General features: G+C 47.3%; 1 protein-coding gene across 1 annotated transcript in view; it reads left to right on the forward strand.

The window, feature by feature from the left end:
• Positions 1–3,171, forward strand: part of LOC144497728 (rab GTPase-activating protein 1-like) — a 421,278-nt gene extending 418,107 nt beyond the window's left edge. Inside the window, exon 20 of the mRNA XM_078219169.1 lies at positions 2,799–3,171. Within this exon, the coding sequence (XP_078075295.1) occupies positions 2,799–2,984 (186 nt within the window). The 3' untranslated portion in view covers positions 2,985–3,171. The remainder of the gene's footprint in view (positions 1–2,798) is intronic.
• The last annotated feature ends 22,916 nt before the right edge of the window (positions 3,172–26,087 follow it).

Genomic DNA, 26,087 nt, shown 5'->3' on the forward strand with positions numbered 1-26,087 from the left:
TGGGACCAAATTCGCACCAAATTCGGGTAAGTGTTCTCCAAGGCGGCCTTCACGACTCACGACAACGCAGAATCGCTGAGTCGAGACTGATAGCCAAGTTCCACATACATGAGGACGGCCTCAACCGGGATCTCGGGTTCATGTCACACTATCTGTAACCCCCACGACTTGCCTGGGCTTGCAAAATCTCACTGTCCTGGCTGGAGACAATACACATCTCTTTAACCTGTGTTTAACCCTCTCTCCACTCACATTGTCTGTACCTTTAAGACTTGATTACCTGTAAATTCCAACCATTATTTTGTAAATTGAGCTTGTGTCTTTATATGCCCTGTTTGTGAACAGAACTCCCACTTTCCTGATGAAGGAGCAGCGCTCCGAAAGCTTGTGATTTTTGCTACCAAATAAACCTTTAACCTGGTGTTGTGAGACTTCTTGTTGTGAAGAGTTACTTTGAGTTCGAATCACTGTTTCCTCTCTCTGCCTTTCACAGGAGTTGGAACATCATCGCGGGGCTCTCCTCAACGAGATCCAAGCTGCCAAAAACTCCTGGCTCAGCAAAACTCTCAATTCGATCAAAACTGCCACTAGCACACAGCCCCCTCCCCCTCCACCTCCACCTCCCGCTCCCAAAGAAAGCACATAGTCCCCTCCTGCCCTGACGGTGAATGGACAGCAGCCTGAGTCATACCTCCTTCGGTAGCAAACACTCACTACATACACATCATCTCAAAACCTGGAGCTCAGCTTTCATCTTTCTGTACATTCAAACACACCCTCGTTATTTCATCCAATCTTTCTATCGATTAAACAAGAAATGTTATTGCATTTTGGAAACAATATCTCGTCAGTGTCATTGTAATCAGTAGTTGATTGGTAATGTCTTTGGTTAATATCGTCAATGGGTCAATTCTCCAGGCAGTTGCAGCAATGAGGTGCGCTCAGCAAAATGTATTTGCTTTATTGATTCATCCTGTCTGCGCTGGCTGATATTTTTCACACTCTCGCTTGCTCCCCCTCTCTCATCTTTCTCTCTGTCTCTCTCTCTCTCTGTATGTTTCTCTCTCTCTCACTCATTCACTCAGTCTTTCTTTCTCTCTCTCTCTCTCCCACACACACACACACTCTCTCTCTCCCCGCCTCTCTCTCTCTCTCTCCCCGCCTCTCTCTCTCTCTTGCCCCGCCTCTCTCTCTCTCTTGCCCCGCCTCTCTCTCTCTCTTGCCCCGCCTCTCTCGCTCTGTTGCCCCGCCTCTCTCTCTCGCCCCGCCTCTCTCTCTCTCTCTCGCCCCGCCTCTCTCTCTCTCTCTCTCGCCCCGCCTCTCTCTCTCTCTCGCCCTCGCCTCGCTCTCTCTCTCTCTCTCTCACCCCGCCTCGCTCTCTCTCTCTCTCGCCCCGCCTCGCTCTCTCTCTCTCTCGCCCCGCCTCGCTCTCTCTCTCTCTCTCGCCCCGCCTATCTCTCTCTCTCTCGCCCCGCCTCTCTATCTCTCTCGCCCCGCCTCTCTCTCTCTCCACCCGCCTCTCTCTCTCTCTCCAACCCCCCCTCCCCGCCCCCTCCCCGCCCCCTCTCGCTCTCTCTCGCCCCGCCTCGCTCTCTCTCGCCCCGCCTCGCTCTCTCTCTCTCTCGCCCCGCCTCTCTCTCGCCCCGCCTCTCTCTCTCTTGCCCCGCCTCTTTCTCTCTCTCGCCCCACCTCTCTCTCTCTCTCTCTCTCTCGCCCCGCCTCTCTCTCTCTCTCTCTTGCCCCCGCCCCTCTCTCGCTCTCTCTCGCCCCGCCTCTCTCTCTCTCTCGCCCCGCCTCTCTCTCTCTCTCGCCCCCGCCTCGCTCGCTCTCTCTCTCGCCCCGCCTCGCTCTCTCTCTCTCTCGCCCCGCCTTGCTCTCTCTCTCTCTCTCGCCCCGCCTCGCTCTCTCTCTCTCTCGCCCCGCCTCGCTCTCTCTCTCTCTCGCCCCGCCTCGCTCTCTCTCTCTCTCGCCCCGCCTCTCTCTCTCTCTCTCGCCCCGCCTCTCTCTCTCGCCCCGCCTCTCTCTCTCTCTCTCCACCCGCCTCTCTCTCTCTCTCCAACCCCCCTCCCCGCCCCCTCCCCGCCCCCTCTCTCTCTCTCTCGCCCCGCCTCGCTCTCTCTCACACCGCCTCGCTCTCTCTCACCCCGCCTCGCTCTCTCTCACCCCGCCTCGCTCTCTCTCACCCCACCTCGCTCTCTCTCACCCCGCCTCGCTCTCTCTCGCCCCGCCTCGCTCTCTCTCGCCGCGCCTCTCTCTCTCTCTCTCTCGCCCCGCCTCTCTCTCTCTCTCTCTCTCCACCCGCCTCTCTCTCTCTCTCTCTCCACCCCCCCTTCCCCGCCCCCCCTCCCCCTCCCCGCCCCCCCCTCTCTCTCCCCGCCCCCCCCTCTCTCTCTCTCTCTCGCCCCGCCTCTCTCTCTCTCTCTCTCTCCACCCGCCTCTCTCTCTCTCCACCCCCCTCCCCGCCTCTCTCTCTCTCTCTCGCCCCGCCTCTCTCTCTCTCTCTCTCTCTCTCTCGCCCGCCTCTCTCTCTCTCTCTCTCGCCCGCCTCTCTCTCTCTCTCTCTCCACCCCCCCCCTCCCCGCCCCCCCCCCCTCCCCGCCCCCCCCCCCCCCCCCCCCCCCCCCCCCCCCCGCCCCTCTCTCTCTCTCTCTCGCCCCGCCTCTCTCTCTCTCTCTCTCTGTCAGTCTCTCACTCTATCAGTACCTGGCTGCTCTCATCCATGAAGTCACAATACCGGCGATGTTTTGCTCAGGTTGCTGCCAAAGCCCCTCTCTCTCTTTGGACATGCTATCTGACTCACCAACTGTTCTGCTCGGATCTTTCTGCCGGAGAGTCCAACATTCTTCCCTTTCACTCTTTACAAACTGGTGTGTGCACAGACGGCAGACCAACAGCTAAAAGTCACCATTTGCACATTGTACAAAGAACAAATAAATAATCTATCTTGTTTCTTTAATTTTCAAACAGGTTCGATATTAAAATAGTTAAAAATAGGGGAAATTTATGCTTAACCTGCAGCCTGCTGACCTGGTCAACAGCTGCCTTTAGTTTGTGTGTTTGTCCGTCATGGCAGGCTGTTCCCAGGACTTGGTCAGAGTTGCAGCCAGCTCTAGGGGCAGCTTGTATTTGTAACAATTGTATTTTCAACAATAAACTAACTCTGTCACTCTGTCTGCCTGTCTCCTGTGATCGCTCCACACTGCCTTGTGGGGTTACGGGAATTGGGTTTGGGTGGGATTGTGGTCAGTGCAGACTCAATGGGATGAATGGCTTCCTTCTGTACTGTAGGGATTCTATTATTCTATGAAATAATCCCCAACTATTCCCCATACAGCACCTTCCCCAGTTAATCACCAGCTGTTCCCCTTAAGTCACCTGTAGTGATTGTCTGTTTATGGGTTGTTCTGCAGAGTAAGGGTCGCATGACCCGGGAAACCAAACTGTGAGCAGGGTAGGGGATCTCCCTGATGACCATGAGCTTCTGTACTCAGAGTCATCTCGGAGCTGATTGCAGCCACAAGGGTGCAAGCCTCTGTATAGTTTTAACCTATAACTAAGTGAGTTGTGATTTCCCAAATCTGGTGAATGATTATCTTTACATTTGGTGACAAAGATTTTTTAAAAAGAGCCTCAGACTGTGAATATCCAGTTAATATTGAAGTTGTGTAAAATTGAAAAAAGGAAAGTGTACTTACCAAGATGTCCCCCTTTGGACGGATAGGTCCATTTGACTCCTCCACTATTACTTCCAAGCAAATGGAACAGGGGAAGAGGCAAAGCACCAAGCAATTCTGAGTGCATCTGGAACCCAAACTTATAGTCTGATTCGCAGCCCTAAGCATGCCTGACTCCAAATCATTCAGGGAGCTTGTGGAAATGTAAAATCACATTTCTAGCCTAAACTATCAGTCATATTCCAGGGATTCAAGTTTAATTCAAGGGGCAGAGCCCAAGGCAAAACTATTGTGACTTGTATCACTAAATTGAAACACATATTGGAGTATTGCTATTTCAAAGCCACCTTGAATGATACGTTACGGGACAGATTAACCTGCAGGGTGAATACTGAGGTGATTCAACTGAGCTTACTTACAGAAGTCGATATACATTTTAAACAAGCAATGGAGTTAGCCCAAGCAATGCGAAAGCACTGAAAAAGGTGCACAAGTGTTATAGAACACGCAAAGTTCACCAGTTAGTGTGGGAATCTGCTATCAGCAGTGGCACCAAAACTAAAGAGTAGCCAATTAAATGATGCTTCATCGGTAGACAATGGAAGAGTCTAGCATCAACGATTTAAATATTCACTCAGTGTTTAATATGAAAACGGACAAGTTAGCCCCTTTTACTGGAATGCTCTGGGTCAATGGGAAGCCTCTTGAGATGGATGTTGATACAGGGCATCTGCTACTGTGATAAGTGAGTATACATATTGGTATTTGAAAGAAGGAGTTCAACCATTGAAGTGAAGAGCCAAGTTAACAACTTATAATTCTCGGCAGTGGTTGGATTAAGAAAATTAAGTTAAATTGGACCAAGATTTTCCAAGTGTGGAAAGGAGGACTGCTCGAACTGATGAAGACATATGAGAGCATCTTCAAGGATGAATTAGGCAAAATAAAAGGCCTGCAAGCAAAGATCTATGTGGACGCAGAGGTGACCCCTCGATTCTTTAGGCTGAGATTCTTTAGGTCTGTGTGATGTTTGCACATTCATTCCATGTCTGCGTGGGTTTTCTCCGGGTGCACTGGTTTCCATGACCACACCACTGAACATCAAGCCATTATCTCCAACACCGTCACCGACCTCATTTCCACCGGATGCCTTCCCCCAACAGCTTCCAACCTCATAGTCTCCCAACCCCGGACAGCCTGCTTCCCAAAATCCATGCTCCTGCCCCACTGAACTTATTTCCTCTTATCTTGACTCCATCCTCACTCCCCTGGTCCATCCCTTCCCACCTACATCTGGGATTCCTCTGATGTCCTGCGTCATATTGACAGCTTCCAGTTTGCAGGCCCTAACCGCCTCCTATTCACCACAGATATGCAATCTCTACACGTCCATCCCACACCAGGATGGCCTGAGAGCTCTTCGCTTCTTTCTTGAAAAGAGGCCTGAACAATTCCCATCCACCACCACTCTCCTCCGCCTGGCTGAATTTGTTCTATCTCTCAACAACTTCTCTTTTAACTCATCCCACTTTCTCCAAATCAAAGGAGTAACAATGGGTACCCGCATGGTCCTAGCTACACTTGTCTTTTTATGGGGTATGTGGAACATTCCTTGCTCCAGGCCTACCCGGGTCCCCTCCCACAACTCCTTTACCGGTACATCGATGACTATTTTGGTGGCGCTTCATGCTCTCGTCCAGACCTCGAAAAATTCATCAACTTTGCTTCCCGTTTCAACCCCACCATCGCCTTCACCTGGTCCATCTCAGACACTTCCCTTCCTTGACCTTTCTGTCTCCATTTCCAGCAATAGACTATCTACCAATATCTATTACAAGTCCACTGACTCCCACAGCTATCTGGACTACAGCTCTTCACACCCCACATCCTGTAAGGACTTCATCCCTTCCTCTCCGCTCCTTCGCCTCCGTCGTATTTGTTCCGATGATGCCACTTTCCAAAGTGGTGCTTCTAATATGGGTTCCTTTTTCCTCAACCGCGGATTCCCATCTACAGTTGTAGACAGGGCGCTCAACAGCGTGCAGTCCATCTCCCACGCCACGACCCTCACTCCCTCCCCTCCCTCCCAGAACAAGGATAGAGGCCCCCTTGTTCTCACATTTCACCCCGCCAGCCTCCGCATGCAAAGCATAATCCTCCGCCATTTTCACCAACTCCAGCGTGATGCCACCACCAAACACATCTTCCCTTCACTCCCTTTATCAGCATACACGCAGAGACTGTTCCCTCCGGGATAACCTAATCCACTCCTCCACTATACCCAACATCTCTCCCGTCACTCATGGCACCTTCCCATGCAATCGCAGAGGGTGTAACACCTGCCCCTTTACCTCTTCCATGCTCGCCCTCCAAGGTCCCAAACACTCGTTCCAGGTTCAGCAGCGTTTCACTTGCACCTCTTTCAGTTTGGTGCATTCGCTGCTCCCAATGTGGTCTCCTCTATATCGGAGAGACCAAGCGTAGACTGGGTGATCACTTTGCTGAACACCTTTGGTCTGTGTGCAATCAGGACCCTGACCTTCCAGTTGCTTGCCATTTTAACACACGATCCTGCTTCCATGCCCACATGTCTGTCCTTGGCCTGCTGCCATGTTCCAGTGAAGCTCAACACAAACTGGAGGAACAGTATCTCATCTTCCTTTACAACCTTCGTGTCTCAACATCGAATTCAACAACTTCAGATGATTTGCTCTACCCCACCTCCACCCCTTTGTTTCCATTCTATTTTAATTAATTTTTTACTCTTCTCTACCTTTATTTCTTTATTGTCTTTCTGGATTCTACCTCTGTCCTATTCCCCCCCACCCCCACCCCCTAGCCCAACATCTTCATCTGTCACGGCTTACAACTTCTCTGCTGTTTGGCCAGTCACAGCCTTTATTCTCTCTGTGGAGTCATTAGCAGTCTTTTCTCCTGGTTTCTATGGCTATGACTCATCTTTCATTTCCTCATCCTGCAGCATAAATACCTCCCACTTTCTAACTTGATTTGATTTATTATTGTCACATGTATTAACATACAATGAAAAGTATTGTTTCTTGCGCGCTATACAGACAAAACATTCCGTTCATAGGAAAGGAAAGGAGAGAGTGCAGAATGTAGTGTTACAGACATAGCTAGGGTGTAGAGAAAGATCAACTTAATGCAAGGTAAGTCCATTCAAAAGTCTGACAGCAGCAGGGAAGAAGCTGTTCTTGAGTCGGTTGGTACATAACCTCAGACTTTTGTATCTTTTTCCCCAAGGAAGAAGGTGGAAGAGAGAATGTCCGGGGTGCGTGGGGTCCTTAATTATGCTGGCTGCTTTGCCGAGGCAGTGGGAAGTGTAGACGGAGTCAATGGATGGGAGGCTGGTTTACGTATTGGATTGGGCTTCATTCGCGACCTTTTGTTGTTTCTTACGGTCTTGGGCAGAGCAGGAACCATACCAAGCTGTGATACAACCAGAGAAAATGCTTTCTATGGTGCATCTGTAAAAGTTGGTGAGAGTCGTAGCTGACATGCCAAATTTCCTCAGTCTTCTGAGAAAGTAGAGGCGTTGGTGGGCTTTCATAACTATAGTGTCGGCATGGGGGGACCAGGACAGATTGTTGGTGATCTGGACACCTAAAAACCTGAAGCGTCCCCATTGGTATAGACAGGGGCATGTTCCCCTTTACGCTTCCTGAAGTCAATGACAATCTCCTTCATTTTGTTGACATTGAGGGAGAGATAATTGTTACTGCACCAGTTCACCAGATTCTCTATCTCATTCCTGTACTCTGTCTCGTCATTGTTTGAGATCCAACCCACTACGGTGGTGTCGTCAGCAAACTTGAAAATCGAGTTGGAGGGGAATTTGGCCACACAATCTTGGGTATATAAGGAGTATAGTAGGGGGCTGAGAACACAGCCTTGTGGGGCACCTATGCCTTTTATTCTATGCCTTTTAGCTTTGACAAAGGGTCATCTGGACTTGAAACGTCAGCTCTTTTCTCTCCTTACAGATGTTGCCAGACCTGCTGAGATTTTTTCAGTATTTTCTCTTTTGGTTTCAAATTACTATGGGTGTTTCTTTATCAAACTTGTACTCGCTGGAGTTTAGAATGTTGAGAAGGGATCTGATCAAGGTATATAAAATTTTTAAAGAAATTGCTAAAGTAAATGTAGACCAAATGTTTCCTCTTATGGGGCAATGTAGAACAAGAGGTCACATGTATAGGCTGCGAGGCAGTAGGTTTAAAACTGAGATGAGGAGGAACAACTTCTCACAGGGGGTGGTGAATTGGTGGAACTTGCTGCCCCATAGCACAGCGGAGTCTGAATCATTAAATGGTTTCAAGAGGGAAACCATAGAAGATAGGAGCAGGAGGAGGCCATTTGGCCCTTCGAGCCTGCTCCACCCTTCGAGCCTGCTCCACCCTTCATCATGATCATGGCTGATCATCCAACTCAATAGCCTAATGCTGCTTTCTCCCATGACCCTTGATCCCATTCACCCAAAATGCTATATCTCGCCACCTCTTGAATACATTCAACGTTTTGGCATCAACTACTTCCTGTGGTAATGAATTCCACAGGCTCACCACTCTTTGGGTGAAGAAATGTCTCCTCATCTCTGTCCTAAATGGTCTACCCCGAATCCTCAGACTGAGACCCCTGATTCTGGACACTCCCACCATTGGAACATCCTACCTGTATCTACCCTGACTAGTCCTGTTAGAATTTTATAAGTCTCAATGAGACACAATATTTGAGATGTGGCCTCACCAAGGCCCTGTATAATTGCAACAACACATCCCTGTTCCTGTACTCAAAACCTCTTGCAATGAAGGCCAACATACCATTTGCCGTCTTTACCGCCTGCTGCACTGACATGCTTACCTTCAGCAACTGGTGCACAAGGTGCCAGATTTGAGGGAGATAGACATATTTCTAATTTTAAAAAGCGGAAAGTGGGATATGGTGAACTTGTGGGGAGGTGGATTTGAGGCAGGGAGAAATCAGCCATGAATGGTGGAGCAGGCTCAAAGAGCTAAACTTGCCTACTTCTCCTAATTCCTATGTTTCTATGTTATTGGTCCCCTTGCATATTCTGGTATCAACGTTTGTCTTGGACGACTCCCCAGAAAGAAACTTTCAACAGAGCAAAACAATTGCTCCATTCTTTGAACTTGTTAGTACATTTTAACCTAAGGAAATTTAGTTGACTTGCGATGCCTCTCCATGTGGCGTTGGTGCAATGATGTCCCATGAGATGGATGACGGATCTGAAAGGCCAATTGGCCATGTCTCAAGCCAAAAAAAGATGACTCACAAATTGCAAAAGAAGGATTATCAATAGTTTCTGGTGTCAAGAAATTCCACCAGTATTTGTACGGTAGGTACTTTACCATTGTTTCTGATCACAAACTGCTCTTGGGTCTTTTTAAAGAAAACATGGCTATTCCACCAATTGCATCTGCAAGAATTCAGCATTGGGCGTTGTTATGTTTTTGGATGTCTTATTTCATAGACCACAAAGAGCAAGAGAATTTGTTGCCATAATATGGGTCACTTAACCAAATAGTCATAGTTTATTGAGATCGGTGTTGCTTCATCTCAATCTAAAATGGAAGAGAGATTGAGAGACTCTCAAATACCTCCTGTGGCATCACCAGCATGTCATGTGACCAATAACATCCCTCTCCTTTACTTCAATAGTACAACAAACTTTTAAACATTAATTATTACCCATTATGAACATCAGTTACATTACCAAGTGTTATTACCTAAACATATACAATTAATATTAGGATCCTTTTGGTGAATGCTGATTTGTTTTGGTAAGATACGACATTCCGGAGTCTGATCTTTGACATCCTCAATAGTCTGTTCCGCATGAATATCACATACTTCATCTTGTGAAGTTGCTTTGTTGTCAGTTTCCAGAGAACAAAGAAAATTACAGCACAGAAACAGGCCCTTCGGCCCTCTAAGTCTGCACCGACCATGCATGACTGAACTAAGACCCCCTACCCTTCCGGGGACCATATCCCTCTATTCCCATCCTATTCATGTATTTGTCCAGACGCCTCTTAAAACTCACTATCGTATCCGCTTCCACTACCTCCCCCGGCAGTGAGTTCCAGGCACCCACCACCCTCTGTGCAAAAAACTTGCCTCGTACATCTCCTTTAAACCTTGCTCCTCGGACATTAAACCTATGCCCCTAGTAATTGACTCTTCCACCCTGGGAAAAAGCTTCTGACTATCTCTATCCATGCCCCTCATAATCTTGTAGACTTTTATCTGGTCACCCCTCAACCTTCGTTGTTCCAGTGAGAACAAACCAAATTTCTCCACCCTCTCCTCATAGCTAATGCCCTCCATACCAGGCAACATCCTGGTAAATCTTTTCTGTGCCCTCTCCAAAGCCTCCACATCCTCTGGTAATGTGGCGACCAGAATTGAACGCTATATTCCAAGTGGGGCCTAACTAAGGTTCGATAAAGCTGCAACATGACTTGCCAATTTTTAAACTCAATGCTCCGGCCGATGAAGGCAAAATGACGTATGTCTTCTTGACACCTGCACCTGCATTGCCACTTTCAGTGACCTGTGTACCTGTACACCCAGATGCCTCTGCCTATCAATACTCTTAAGGATTCTGCCATTTACTGTATATTTCCTATCTGTATTAGACCTTCCAAAATGCATTCCCTCACATTTGTCTGGATTAAACTCCATCTGCCATCTCTCCGCCCATGCCCAACTGATCTATATCCTGCTGTATCCTCTGATGGTCCTCCTTGCTATCTGCAAATCCACCAATCTTTGTGTCGTCCGTAAACTTACTAATCACACCAGTTACATTTTCCTCCAAATCATTTATATATATATTACAAACAGCAAAGGTCCCAGCACTGATCCCTGAGGAACGCTACTTGTCACAGCCCTCCATTCAGAAACGCACCCTTCCATTGCTACCCTCTGTCTTCTATGACCGAGCCAGTTCTGTATCACCTTGCCAGCTCACCTCTGATCCCATGCGACTTCACCTTCTGCACCAGTCTGCCATGAGGGACCTTGTCAAAGGCTTTACTGAAGTCCATGTAGACAACATCCACTGCCCTACCCTCATCAATCATCTTCATCACTTGCTCGAAAAACTCGATCAAGTTAGTGAGACATGACCTCTCTTCGCAAAACCATGTTGCCTCTCACTAATATGTCCACTTATTTCCAAGTGGGAGTAAATGTTGTTGGTTCTACTGGAGTAGAATCTGAACTTTGTTATGTGGTAATCCTTGGTTTAGGGATTTCACAACCTTGAGTGTCTGACATGAGCTTTCTGATACTGTCTCTGCTCATTCATTTTTTGAAGCAAGGATTTGAGCTTTGTGTCTCTGCCATACTCTTTCGTCATCAAGTTGCACTGTATAAGAAATCAGGCCTGCCTCAGCTAGAATGGTTGCAACTACCCACTTCCGACTTGTAAAGTAGTTTCTCACTAAAACTCTTTCTCCTTGTTTTAAACTCCTCAGTTTCGATGTTTGTTCACGGCACGTAACTTGTGCTTGTTGTTGTTGCTTTGCCATTGTAGTAGGTGGTGCGAGTAGATTGAATTTAGTTTTCAGTTTCATTCTCAGGAACACTGTCAGTGAATTTTGTGTGGTAGCATGAGGTGTGTTCCGATCGGCCATGAGAAGGTTGTTTACTCTCCTGGATAGCGAACCTTCATCTTTTGATGTTTTGATGGCATGTTTCAGTGAGTGTACTAGCCTTTCCACAAATCCGATAGTACTGGTGAAATAATTTAATGCCAAAAATTATGCTGAGTGCTTCTTTCTCAAGTTGTGTTGTGTCCTTTTTCCCGCACTCCATCTCTGACCCTGAATCATTTGCTCAGAACCTTTTACACAGACAATAGTCAGCAACTTATCTGGTTCAGTTTGTCTGGAGGGACTTTCCAGTCCAATAAAGTGTTTTCATGTAAGGAGCGGTGAGAGTTCCTTTCAGAGTCTCACTGAGGTTCAGAACCGGACTCTGGACGGAACAGGAATGAGCGACTGGGACAAGTATTGTGTTAAAACAACCATTTTATTGAATAATGATAAAAAGAATATATAAGAAAGATAATGTGTATGGAAAGGAAGAAAGATAACTTTATTGAAAGGAGAAAGCACTCTGTATATATCTGAAGAATAGAAGACAGTCGGATGTTTGTTTAAACACAAACGATAACCCCAATTTGTTCTGTTCCATGACAGCTCCCCCAGAATTGGTACACGTTACCCTCCCCTGGGTACACACATGCCCAAGTTGCTGAGTAACCTCAATGGGTGAACACTACAGTCAGTCACTTAAGGGGCGATACGGTGGCACAGTGATTTGCACTGATGCCTCACAGGGCCAGGGAACCGGGTTCAATTCTCATCTTGGGTCACAATCTGTGCTGAGTCTGCATGTTCTCCCCGTGTCTGTGTGGGTTTCCTCCGGGTGCTCCGGTTTCCTCCCACTGTCTGCAAGACGTGCTGGTTAGGAGTATTGGCCATGCCAAATTCTCCCTCAGTGTACCCAAACAGGCGTCAGAGTGTGGCAACGAGGTGATTTTCACAGTAACTTCATTGCAGCGTTAATGTAAGACTAATTGTTGCATTAATAAATAAACCTTTGTTGAAACGTTTCTGTTTCTAACCCTTCCTCCTGTTGTCCCTGGGTGACTATTCCACCTTGGCTGCAGCACTCAGTCTCTGAAACAATGTCTCTTTAACCTGGATTTCTGGCTCCATTCCAGTCTTGTGAAGACTGTGACACTGTCTGTCCCAAAACAAATCTCAGTTCTTCCCACAGGGACCTCAATGTGAAGCAGACTTTGTAATATTCAGCTTGTTGACGGAGCTCTTGATGATGTCTTCACATCTGTCATCAATCAGCTGTTATGTCCATCAATTAAACGTCATCTTCTGATGCTTCAGGTGAGCAAACCAGATAAGATTCCTCAGCGACTTGGTCTGTAGACCAAGGCTCACAGAATGCGGTAGGCACGGTAAGTAGTCTCACAACACCAGGTTAAAGTCCAACAGGTTTATTTGATAGCACGAGCTTTCGGAGCGCCGCTCTTTCATCAGGTGATGAAGGAACAGTGCTCCGAAAGCTCGTGCTACCAAATAAACCTGGTGGACTTTAACCTGGTGTTGTGAGACTACTTACTGTGCCTACCCCAGTCCAACACCAGTAACACCACAGAATGCGGTAGAACAGTACCTGTAATAAACAAGAAACAACTTATTTTAATATTCTAGCTTGAGAAAGTGGAGAAACAAAAGATTGAGTCTGAACAACAGTTGTGTGGCCAGTCCAGAGAGAAAACACGATCTGGAAAAACAGCTCACCCCTGATTCTTCTTCTGAATGAATCAGAGCACAATCACAGCTGGGTTAAGATCAGTGTGGATCAAATGAGAAAATACAAAATGAGTTCAAATATTAAAAATCAGAGCAGGGTAGAAATAAAATGTAAAATACAAAACTGTAAAAGTTAGTGGCAGCAGCAGGCCTCAGGCCTACACTCAGAATATTTTAAAAATAGAAATCAGGCCGATTTGACTTTTTTTCATTCATTCATGGGACATGGCATTGCTGGCTGGCCAGCAGTTATTGCTGATGCGCATCAATTGGACACGAGGCTCGAAGCTTCGGTAAAAGAAGGCTTTTATTAACTAACAATGGAACTATCAGAACTTTAACACACTATCCCAGACTGAAGAGGTCCCGCCCGAGCAGGGGGTCTTATACCTCTCCCAGGAGGCGGAGCCCGACTGGGATGTGCCACAACAGTTACAACCACAGGTGTATCAATCCCACCCTAGCCCAACAACAACATTAGAACAACCCAACAACAACATTAGAACAATCCCACAGTGGGAACCAACGATGGTTCACCACATTCACCCCTCCTTTGAGAACAAAGGCCGGCGGGGTACGAAAACAGACTAAAATGTCAATCAGATTGCGCAGTACCGGGTGTTCTCCACCATAGACCTTAAGTCCGCCTACCACCAACTCCCCATTCGCCCAGAGGACCGACATTACACGGCCTTTGAGGCGGATGGTCGTCTGTATCATTTCCTTAGCGTTCCATTTGGTGTCACCAATGGGGTCTCGGTCTTCCAGCGTGCTATGGACCGAATGGTGTACCAGAACAGGCTGCGGGCTACCTTCCCGTACCTGGATAATGTCACCATCTGCGGCCGTGATCAGCAGGACCATGACACAAATCTCCAGAACTTTTTACGCACTGCATCTCACCTGAATTTGACCTCCAACAGGGAAAAGTGTGTATTCCGTACGCGCCGGTTAGCCATCCTGGGATACGTGGTGGAAAACGGGGTCATTGGCCCTGATCCAGACCGTATGCGCCCCCTTGCTGAACTTCCCTTGCCCGCTAGCGCAAAAGCACTGAGAAGATGCCTGGGCGTCTTCTCCTATTATGCGCAGTGGGTCCCCAACTACGCGGACAAAGCCCGTCCGCTTATTAAGTCCACGTCTTTTCCACTCACGCCAGAGGCCCAATTGGCCTTCAAGGAATTGAAACACGACATCGCGAAAGCCACGATGCACGCGGTGGAAAGCGATGCATCTGATTTCGCCCTGGCCGCCACACTCAACCAGGCGGGCAGGCCCGTCGCGTTTTTTTCCCGCACCCTCCAAGGCCCCGAAATTCGGCATTCAGCGGTGGAAAAGGAGGCCCAGGCCATTGTGGAGGCCATCAGACACTGGCGCCATTACCTGGCGGGAAAGCGGTTCACCCTGATCACGGACCAGCGGTCCGTGGCGTTCATGTTCAACAACACGCAGAGGGGCAAGATCAAGAATGATAAGATCTTGCGGTGGAGAATTGAACTCTCCACCTATAACTATGATATCATGTATCGTCCAGGGAAACTCAATGAGCCCTCGGATGCCCTCTCGCGCGGAACATGCGCTACTACGCAGGAGGATCGCTTGAACGCCCTCCATAATGACCTGTGCCATCCTGGGGTCACTCGACTCTACCACTTTGTCAAAGCCCGCAACCTGCCTTACTCGGTGGAGGACGTCAGGTCGGTGACAAGGAGCTGTCGGATTTGCGCGGAATGCAAACTGCACTTTTACCGACCTGACCGGGCACATTTGGTCAAGGCCACTCGCCCCTTTGAGATGCTGAGTGTGGATTTTAAGGGCCCCCTTCCCTCAACAGATCGGAACGTGTACTTTCTGAACATAATAGATGAGTACTCCCGGTTCCCGTTTATTGTCCCCTGCGAGGACACGTCGACTGCCACGGTGATCAAGGCATTCCGTGATCTTTTTCCCCTGTTCGGGTACCCCAGCTATATCCATAGCGACAGGGGCTCGTCGTTCATGAGTAATGACTTGAGGCAATTCCTGCTCTCATACGGGATTGCCTCGAGTAGGACCACGAGTTACAACCCTAGGGGCAATGGACAGGTGGAAAGAGAGAATGCTACAGTCTGGATGGCTGTCCTATTGGCGCTGAAGTCCAAAGGCCTTCCAGTCTCCCATTGGCAGGAGGTCCTCCCTGATGCGCTTCACTCCATTCGCTCCCTCCTGTGTACGGCAACCAATGCTACTCCCCACGAGAGGATGTTCTCATTCTCTCGGAAGTCGTCCTCGGGGATATCTTTACCAGCCTGGTTGACGTACCCAGGACCCGTCCTCCTGCGGCGACATGTAAGGGCCCGCAAGTCCGACCCCTTGGTCGAACAGGTCCACCTCCTCCACGCCAACCCTCAGTATGCCTATGTGGCATATCCTGACGGGCGAGAGGACACAGTCTCGATCCGAGACCTGGCGCCCGCAGGGGACGGAGCAACCCCTGTCGCTCCCATACCCCCAGTGACGAATCCCTTATCCCTTATTTCTCCCCCGGACGTGGCGCGGACAGCATCGGGACCAGTGCTTAACAGTTTTACTCCAATGCACAGCTTGCCTGAGCCCCGAAGATCGTCGCCACCGCAGGATGTGTCAGGATCCCCTGCACTACCGTCTCATCAGGGTCAACCGGCCCGTGAGTCCGTGGGAGAACAGCTGGACGCTGTTTTGGAGAGAACGCCACCGCAAGCACCTACTCCGGTGTCACCGCCGGTATTGAGGAGGTCACAACGACGGTGCGGTCCTCCAGACCGTCTGAACTTATAATCTGTTGACATTTTAGTCTGTTTTCGTACCCCGCCGGCCTTTGTTCTCAAAGGAGGGGTGAATGTGGTGAACCATCGTTGGTTCCCACTGTGGGATTGTTCTAATGTTGTTGTTGGGTTGTTCTAATGTTGTTGTTGGGCAAGGGTGGGATTGATACACCTGTGGTTGTAACTGTTGTGGCACATCCCAGTCGGGCTCCGCCTCCTGGGAGAGGTATAAGACCCCCTGCTCGGGCGGGACCTCTTCAGTCTGGGATAGTGTGTTAAAGTTCTGATAGTTCCATTGTTAGTAAATAAAAGCCTTCTTTTACCGAAGCTTCGTGCCTCGTGTCCAATTGATGCGCATCAGCAATGATTGAGCCATTTACTCGGTTTAAGGCGGAAGTCCAACGAGTCTTGGGGAATGCACCAACCAATTGGTCCAGACTTACCAATATTAAACAACAAAGGGGTGAAGGAGCCTCCGAATTTGGAGAGTGACTCTTTGGAGTATACCAAGAACGTTCGGGAATACCCGAACAGATAGAGCCTTTTTACAAGCATTTAAAGATGGGCTATCGCCAGCTCACCAGAAAATTCTTAAAATGGGAGTTCTCAATACCCAGGCTTATGATGAATTAGTAGAATGGGCATCTGGAATTAGAGATGGACCAGATGAGAAACCATACCCACGAATAAAACAGGAAACAGTTAGTGCAAACAGTGGGGGGGCTAAACACAAGGGTGCGTGCTATAATTGTGGGAAACCGGGTCACTTTGCCAGAGGCTGTAGAGCTCCAAAGGGGGCAGTGGAAAAGCCCCTACCTGCCTGTTTTGTAATAAGGTTGGCCACACTGAGGCCACCTGTTGGAGCAAGCACGGCAGACCGAGTCAACTGCTTCGCCCTCCCCTCATTGACGAGGGAGGGAATTGACGGGAGGCAGCCCCCACAAGCCTGGGCACAAAAGAGGGTAGAATCTACGTGTCTGCACTAGTAGGGGGAAGGCAATGTGAAATGCTGGTGGACACGGGAGCCTCCATATCTATCACTGATCTACCCTTACCCACCACCAATAGAATGATCTATATAAGGGGTGTCAAGGGACAGAAGACCCCTGCCTACTTAAGTGAAACCACCCTAGTAGAAATTAATAACCTGTATATACCTATGCGATTTTACGTATGTAGAAATAATGAAGGAACTATTATGGGAAATGACCTAATGAAGGAATACAAAGTCTGAATAGATTGTGGGAAAGGTGAATTGATTTGGCCCCGCCCCGATGGGAGAAAAGACAGGGTAGGAACATATGTAAACCATTTAGGGACCATCCATGCAGCATCTGCAACGGGATGCGACTGGCAGTTAGAAGGTACTGGATTTGGTGCCATCTGCGCCTCCGTCCCCGGTGTGTGGGCGGAAACGAAACTAGATACTGGATTCGTCAAAATTGACCCTATAATAGTGGTAGGGCCAGAACACAAACCACATCGGCAAAACCCGATTAAGCCCAAAGCCAAAAAGGCAGTGGAGGAAATTGCGACGGGATTGGTAAAGAGAGGGATCCTACGGGAAACCACTAGTACCACCAACTCCCCCACCTGGCCCGGTGCCTAAACCGGACGGGAGCTATAGATTAACCATTGATTATACAGCTTCAAATAAAGTGACCCCCAAGCTACACCCCATCGTGGCCTCGCCCCTCCACCATTTTAAACGGGTTGTCACCATCCCATGGAATCTTCACGGGATTGGATATCGCCAACGGTTTGTCGTCCATTCCCCTGGACCCTAATTCGCAAGATAAATTTGCATTTACCGTGGGCGATAAGCAGTGCACATGGACTAGGCTCCCGCAAGGCTTCCATAACAGCCCGGCTATATTTCACCGGGTAATGAGTAAGATATTAGAACAGGTGGAAGTCCCAAAAGGGAGCACAATTCTGCAGTATGTAGATGATATCTTAATAGCCTCTGAAACTAGAGCAGAGCATCAGACGGTGCTATACTCAGTCTTGAAACACTTAGAAGAACAGGGACTAAAGGCGAGCCCCAGGAAAGCCCAAATAGGGAAAGAGCAGGTGTTATATTTGGGACACCTGATATCCCAGGGGACCAAAGAAATGCCACTGGACAGGAAAACGGCCATTCAGCAAATGCCAAGACCAGTAACCGTCCAAGGGGTCAGGAAGGTTTTGGAACTGTTTAACTACAGTTGCAACTTTATACTGGAATTTGCCAGGCGAGCCGAACCAATACAAAGGCTCGTAAAAGGGGGGAAACCCACTCTTGAGGTTATAGAGTGGGGATCAGAACAGGAAGAGGCATCTCGTAAACTAAAAGCAGAACTAATGACAGCTCCGGGACTTGGACTGCCCAACGCTAATAAAGATTTTCACATCTATTGTAATAATGAGGGGGGGTTTATTCGGCAGTAGTTACACAGGTCCATGGGGACAAGCAGCGGCCAGTGGGTTATTATTCCACAGCGGAGGGCCCCGTAGTAGCCGGGTTACCCAGATGTATAGCCGCACTGGATTGAGCGGCATGGGCAGTAAGGGTCAGTGAGCCCATCATAATGACGGGGAATATTGTTTTGCACACCAAACATACCTTAGTGGAAATGCTGAACACAGGAAAATTGCGGTCTGTCTCAAATGTGAGAAGGGCAAAGTGGGAGGCAGTGCTTCTCCCACCCACTAAGTCCATCACCATTGTACGAGACATGGGAACGAACCCCGCAGAAGGAATGTTAGGTGAAGGGGACCCACACACCTGTGGGGTCGTAGATGAGAAGGTAGACGAAGGTAGAATAAAAGATGTGTCCCTGGAGGCACCAGATATGGTCCTATTTGTGGATGGATCACGGAAATATGTAGATGGGTCACCACGAACAGGATGGGCGGCAGTGAATGCGGATTTACAAATTGTTCAAGAGGAAGAATAGAGGGAGGCATGTCAGCGCAAGTAGCGGAACTGGTAGCCTTGACTCAGGCTTTTACCGAGGCTGCGGGGAAAAGGGTCAACATTCACACCGATAGTAGATATGCGTTTGGAGTTATACATGACTATATGACAGTTTGGGGGAGAAGGGGATTTATCACAATGGGAGGCACTCCAATTAAACATGGCCAGATAATAACAACCTTATTGGGAGCCAGCGAGCTCCCATCGGAAGCCGCAGTATTGAAGGTAAAAGCACACCACAAGGAACCAGATAAGCAAAGTCCTGAGTGGTATATGTTTAAGGGAAACCAGGCAGCCGACAGAGCGGCACGAGCTGCCTTGGAAACAGGGGAAGTGCCGGCCTTGCCAGCTGCCTCGAGTAAAATCAAAACCCCGATAGACATCTCACAGCTCCATGCTGATACCCCTGAAGAAGAACGTGTGAGGGGGAAAACTCAAAAGGAGCTACACCTGATGGAGGGGGGTGGGTGGGGGGGGGGGGGGGGGGGGCGTGTGGGTGTATGGAGATCAAATGATAAAGTCCGAGCCCCGGAATGTATCCAGCATACTCTGATGCGGTTACATCATGGGCTGTCGCATGTGGGGAGGGATGCCACGGTGACCAGTGTGGGGAAGGAATGGTGGTGGAAAGGAATGGGACGGGACATTGCCCGATATTGTCACCGGTGCATAACCTGTGCACAGTATAACCCTGGAAGACCCGTAAAAATCAAGATGGGGCACCAGCCTCGCCCTCAGGGTCCCTGGGAACACCTGCAAGTTGACTTTACAGGACCTCTCCCGCAGTCACACGGGAGAACCTGCTGCTTGGTAATTATTGACCAATTCACCAAATGGGTAGAAGCAAGATGGAAGAGGAGAAAGTTTGGTCTCAAACCAGTGTCCTCTGTTTGAACAGAGGGAAATATGATAGGATGAGGGATGAATTGGCTAAGGTAGACTGGGAGAGCAGGCTGGCAGGTAGGATAGCTGAGGAACAGTGGAGGATTTTTAAGGAGATCCTTTTCAGTTCTCAGCAAAAATATATTCCAGCAAAAAACAAGGATTGTAAGAAAAGGGAGAACCAGCCGTGGATAACGAAGGAAATAAAGGAGAGTATTAAAATAAAAACAGCTGCGTACAGAGTGGCCAAAAATAGTGGAGAAACAAGTGATTGGGAAAAATTTAAGAAACAACAAAGAGAGACTAAGAAAGCGATAAAGAAAGGAAGGATAGACTATGAAGCTAGGCTAGCAATTAATATAAAAAATGATAGTAAAAGTTTTTATATATATATAAAAAGGAATAGAGTGGCTAGAGTGAATGTTGGACCCTTGGAGGACGAGAGGGGGGAGTTAATAGTGGGAAATGAGGATATGGCTGAGTCTTTAAATACGTTTTTTGTGTCGGTCTTCACGGTGGAGGACACAAATAGTTTGCCAAATATTAACGATAGAGGGTTGGCAGCAGGAGAAATACTTAATACGATTAATGTTACCAGAGAGGCAGTGCTGGGTAGACTAATGGGACTGAAGGTGGACAAGTCCCCGGGTCCGGATGGAATGCATCCCAGGGTATTGAAAGAAATGTCAGAGGTAATAGTGGATGCGTTAGTGATTATTTATCAAAACTCGTTGCATTCTGGGGTAGTGCCGGTTAATTGGAAAACGGCTAATGTTACGCCGCTGTTTAAAAAAGGAAGGAGACAAAAGGCGGGTAACTATAGGCCGGTCAGCTTAACGTCTGTAGTAGGGAAAATGCTGGAATCCATTATTAAAGAGGAGATAGCAGGGCATCTGGATAGAAATGGTTCGATCAATCAGACGCAGCATGGATTCATGAGGGGAAAGTCGTGCTTGACGAACATGTTGGATTTTTATGAAGATGTGACTAGGGCGGTTGATGGAGGAGAACCGGTGGATGCGGTGTTTTTGGATTTCCAAAAGGCGTTTGATAAGGTGCCCCATAAAAGGCTGCTGAAGAAGATTAGGGCACACGGAGTTGGGGGTAGTGTGTTAAAGTGGATTGGGGACTGGCTATCCGACAGGAAGCAAAGAGTCGGAATAAATGGGTGTTTTTCCGGTTGGAGGAAGGTAACTAGTGGCGTGCCGCAGGGATCGGTACTCGGGCCGCAACTGTTTACCATTTATATAGATGATCTGGAGGAGGGGACGGAGTGTAGGGTAACGAAGTTTGCAGACGACACAAAGATAAGTGGAAAAGTGAATCGTGTGGAGGACGGAGAAGATCTGCAGAGAGATTTGGACAGGCTGAGTGAGTGGGCGAGGATATGGCAAATGGAGTATAACGTTGATAAATGCGAGGTTATACACTTTGGAGGAAATAATAACAAATGGGATTACTATCTCAATGGAAACAAATTAAAACATGCTACCGTGCAAAGGGACCTGGGGGTCCTTGTGCATGAGACGCAAAAGCCCAGTCTGCAGGTACAACAGGTGATCAAGAAGGCAAATGGGATGTTGGCCTATATTGCGAGGGGGATAGAATATAAAAGCAGGGATGTCTTGATGCACCTGTACAGGGCATTGGTGAGGCCGCAGCTGGAATACTGTGTGCAGTATTGGTCCCCTTATATGAGGAAGGATATATTGGCATTGGAGGGAGTGCAGAGAAGGTTCACCAGGTTGATACCGGAGATGAGGGGTTTGGATTATGAGGAGAGGCTGAGGAGATTGGGTTTGTACTCGTTGGAGTTTAGAAGGATGAGGGGGGATCTTATGGAGACTTATAAGATAATGCGGGGGCTGGACAGGGTGGAGGCGGAGAGATTCTTTCCACTTAGTAAGGAAGTTAAAACTAGAGGACACAGCCTCAAAATAAAGGGGGGTCGGTTTAAGACAGAGTTGAGGAGGAACTTCTTCTCCCAGAGGGTGGTGAATCTCTGGAATTCTCTGCCCACTGAGGTGGTGGAGGCTACCTCACTGAATATGTTTAAGGCGCGGATGGATGGATTCCTGATCGGTAAGGGAATTAAGGGTTATGGGGATCAGGCGGGTAAGTGGTACTGATCCACGTCAGATCAGCCATGATCTTATTGAATGGCGGGGCAGGCTCGAGGGGCTAGATGGCCTACTCCTGCTCCTATTTCTTATGTTCTTATGTTCTTATTCCCGATGAAAAATTGTACTGCCACTACAGTGGCCAGAATACTAGCTGAGGAAGCTATCCCAAGATGGGAGGTGCCTTTGCAAATAGACTCCGATCAAGGCACGCACTTTACGGGGAAGGTTGTAAAAACCACATGTCAACTGATGGGGATAAGACAGATATTTCACATACCCTACCACCCTCAAAGCTCGGGGATGGTGGAACGTATGAATAGGACACTTACGATCTCCTAGGCAAAGGCCATGCAGGAATCAGGAAAGAGATGGACAGAAGTATTACCCGCCATATTAATGGAACTCAGAGCCACCACAAATCGGACCACTGGGCTGATACCATATGAGCTAATGACCGGAAGGGCTATGCAACTGCCCGAGTCCATCATTACCGGGGGGACAGATGGAGGCCCATTACGGGACAAGATTAGACGATATGTATTAGAATTAAGCTCCCAATTAAAAGATATGCGGAAAAAAGTACGGGACAAACAAATAGCGGTAGATGAGTACAATGAACTCGAACAGACCCCGGAGATACCCCCGGCAGGCAGCAAGGTTACGGTAAAAACCTTACCCGAAAAACCTGGATTCGCCCCCGAAGGGAAAAGCCCCTATGAGGTTATCATTAGTGGAGACACCTGTGCCTGTATAGATATGCAAGGCAGAGGCGTCTGGAAACACTGGACCCAGTTGAAAGAATACACTGGCACCAATCGGAAAACATGTAATGGACAACAAAACAGTTAAGAGGGGAGTAAAGGGTTAAACACCAGCAGGCTGAGAGTTTCTCTCTCTCTTGACAAGGGAAAGAGAGAGAGAGAGCGAGAGGGGTGAAAGTGTGCGATCGAGAGCCACATGTGGTGGAAGAGGGTATCGCAGATCAATGTTTAATAAACTATTCTCCCCAGTTGAAATTTTACAGGCGTGCATTACATTACAGCTGAAGAGTTGTAAGGAGAGCTAACCATTTAAGAGAAATAATTAATTATGCGCTCATCTTGAGCTTAAACCGGAGAGTCTGTAAGAAAGTATAAACGTCTTAATAAGTAGAGATATTTAAAAAGTGACAAAAATAAATGGATTGTTTGGATCAGGCTTTTGTTATAAAATGTACTCTTGATAGAATTGACAATGAAAAGATAAATGGAAAGAATTATTCCTGCGTATTTGAAGTGATGAAGTTTATGAAGATGTGACTAGGGCGGTTGATGGAGGAGAACCGGTGGATGCAGTGTTTCTGGATTTCCAAAAGGCGTTTGATAAGGTGCCCCATAAAAGGCTGCTGAAGAAGATTAGGGCACACGGAGTTGGGGGTAGTGTGTTAAAGTGGATTGGGGACTGGCTATCCGACAGGAAGCAAAGAGTCGGAATAAATGGGTGTTTTTCCGGTTGGAGGAAGGTAACTAGTTGCGTGCCGCAGGGATCGGTACTCGGGGCCGCAACTATTTACCATTTATATAGATGATCTGGAGGAGGGGACGGAGTGTAGGGTAACGAAGTTTGCAGACGACACAAAGATAAGTGGAAAAGTGAATCGTGTGGAGGACGGAGAAGATCTGCAGAGAGATTTGGACAGGCTGAGTGAGTGGGCGAGGATATGGCAAATGGAGTATAACGTTGAGAAATGCGAGGTTATACACTTTGGAGGAAATAATAACAAATGGGATTACTATCTCAATGGAAACAAATTAAAACATGCTACCGTGCAAAGGGACCTGGGGGTCCTTGTGCATGAGACGCAAAAGCCCAGTCTGCAGGTACAACAGGTGATCAAGAAGGCAAATGGGATGTTGGCCTATATCGCGAGGGGGATAGAATATAAAAGCAGGGATGTCTTGATGCACCTGTACAGGGCATTGGTGAGGCCGCAGCTGGAATACTGTGTGCAGTATTGATCCCCTTATATGAGGAAGGATATATTGGCATTGGAGGGAGTGCAGAGAAGGTTCACCAGGTTGATACCGGAGATGAGGGGTTTGGATTATGAGGAGAGGCTGAGGAGATTGGGTTTGTACTCGTTGGAGTTTAGAAGGATGAGGGGGGATCTTATGGAGACTTATAAGATAATGCGGGGGCTGGATAGGGTGGAGGCGGAGAGATTCTTTCCACTTAGTAAGGAAGTTAAAACTAGAGGACACAGCCTCAAAATAAAGGGGGGTCGGTTTAAGACAGAGTTGAGGAGGAACTTCTTCTCCCAGAGGGTGGTGAATCTCTGGAATTCTCTGCCCACTGAGGTGGTGGAGGCTACCTCGCTGAATATGTTTAAAGCGCGGATGGATGGATTCCTGATCGGTAAGGGAATTAAGGGTTATGGGGATCAGGCGGGTAAGTGGTACTGATCCACGTCAGATCAGCCATGATCTTATTGAATGGCGGGGCAGGCTCGAGGGGCTAGATGGCCTACTCCTGCTCCTATTTCTAATGTTCTTATGATGCTTATTCACTTGTTTATGTTCAGCTGAGTGAACTTAGCCCTCCGGCTCTCTGCTGAAATGAGCAGAGAACTAATCCATCCTTTCCGCCACAGGAAATTCGTGTTATAAGACTTGCAGTAATCTTAAGATATAGAGTCAAAACCTAAGAGAGAAGGGAGTTGCAGAAGGTAGAATGGGAGCGTGTGTGTGTAATGCTGGGAATCATTATACGGCCATAATGCATTCTAATTAAAATGTGTTACATGGATCAACCATGAAACTGTATTAAATGCCAGACAGGCTAAAAGGGAGTGCCCGCCTATAATACCAAATTGGCAAATCCATATAATTGAGATAAGAAAATGCTGGGAAAGTGTTTGTTACAAACTGTTCGAAATTAAAGTGATAAGATTTCTTGAATTTACTTCTGTTTTGAGTTGAATTACAGTTTGGCAAACAGCAGAATAAAAGTGACTGTTAATCAACGTTCAGTTTTCTTCACTGTTTTATTTTCATCCCAGTTTAAGATGTTAAGTCTGAATAAATGTTGGAAGCTTCCATGTGTATCTGTGTGTTTAACAACGTGATTGCGTGAATGTTTTGTTGGTGTTCGCTTGAATGTTTTAATGTTGAGAAAGGAGTTAAACCTTGGAAGGACCATGTGCTCTTTCCTTGTCTTGAAGTTGAAATTATAAGAGTGTAGTTGAGAAGTTAAAAGAAAGGTAATTTTGTGAAAACAAAGAAAAGCAGGAACAGAAGAATAAGATGAATATACTGTCTCTGAGTCAGTTTAAAGTGTATCAAATCAGTGAAATGAATCGTAGTTCTGATTACCCCAAGTTACAGCAGGAGATTAACCTCAGTTGTTAATACAAATAAAGATGTTGCCCTTGAGTATTTTTAAACACCATGAATTGTTGGAACTTGTGTTACCAGTTAGTTATTTTTAAATAACATGATAATAATATGAAATTTGTGATGTTCTGATAACATGCAAAAAATGACATAATTTAAACCATCTCACATTGATGATAGTTCTGTAAAATTAGATACTGCCGTTGGAATTGCGTGTGCCATCTATTGTTCAAGGTTTTCCAGATGTAAAAACACTGCAAAGCTTAAAACCTAGCCAGCTAGGAATCAAACCAAAACATTTCTAATCAAGTAACAATTGTTATTGTTATATGTATTGTGCTTGTTATTGTTCTAAAATGCAGGGATTCCGATCTGGAGCAGCTTAAAAATAAAAACGACTTAAATTAAGAGGGTTTGGATATACCCGAGAGAATCAAATCCTGGAGAGCCTTAACCAATTTTATATGTTGATATATATTGTGTATTGATACAACATAATTCTGTGGAAGAAAAGGCTATTTATTCCAAACATTTAACCATTCTTTGCCATAATTTGTAATAATTTGCACAATTAACATTAACATGAGAGGAAGTGAAACCGGATTACAAGGGAAAGAGAGAGAGAGAGAGAAAGAGTTGGTGACTGGCCTTACAACCAGACTCAAAAATCTTGCAGCATTCGACTGGACACAACAGATAGCTCATTCGGTTATCTGTGTTTTTAAAGAGCTGTGTCTGGCTCAGTGACCACGTAACACTGTTGTTTACCTCATGAGATAATCTGTCTATAGAGGGATCATTTCTGCTCAAACAAATGATCATATTAGATATAATGTAAGATACATCATACAAAGATCGGAGCTGTATAGTATATGATTTTAAGTACACTAAGCTCTCTATGCAAGGGGG

This window comes from Mustelus asterias, chromosome 8 (genome assembly GCF_964213995.1).
Source record: "Mustelus asterias chromosome 8, sMusAst1.hap1.1, whole genome shotgun sequence".
Classification (NCBI taxonomy): domain Eukaryota; kingdom Metazoa; phylum Chordata; class Chondrichthyes; order Carcharhiniformes; family Triakidae; genus Mustelus; species Mustelus asterias.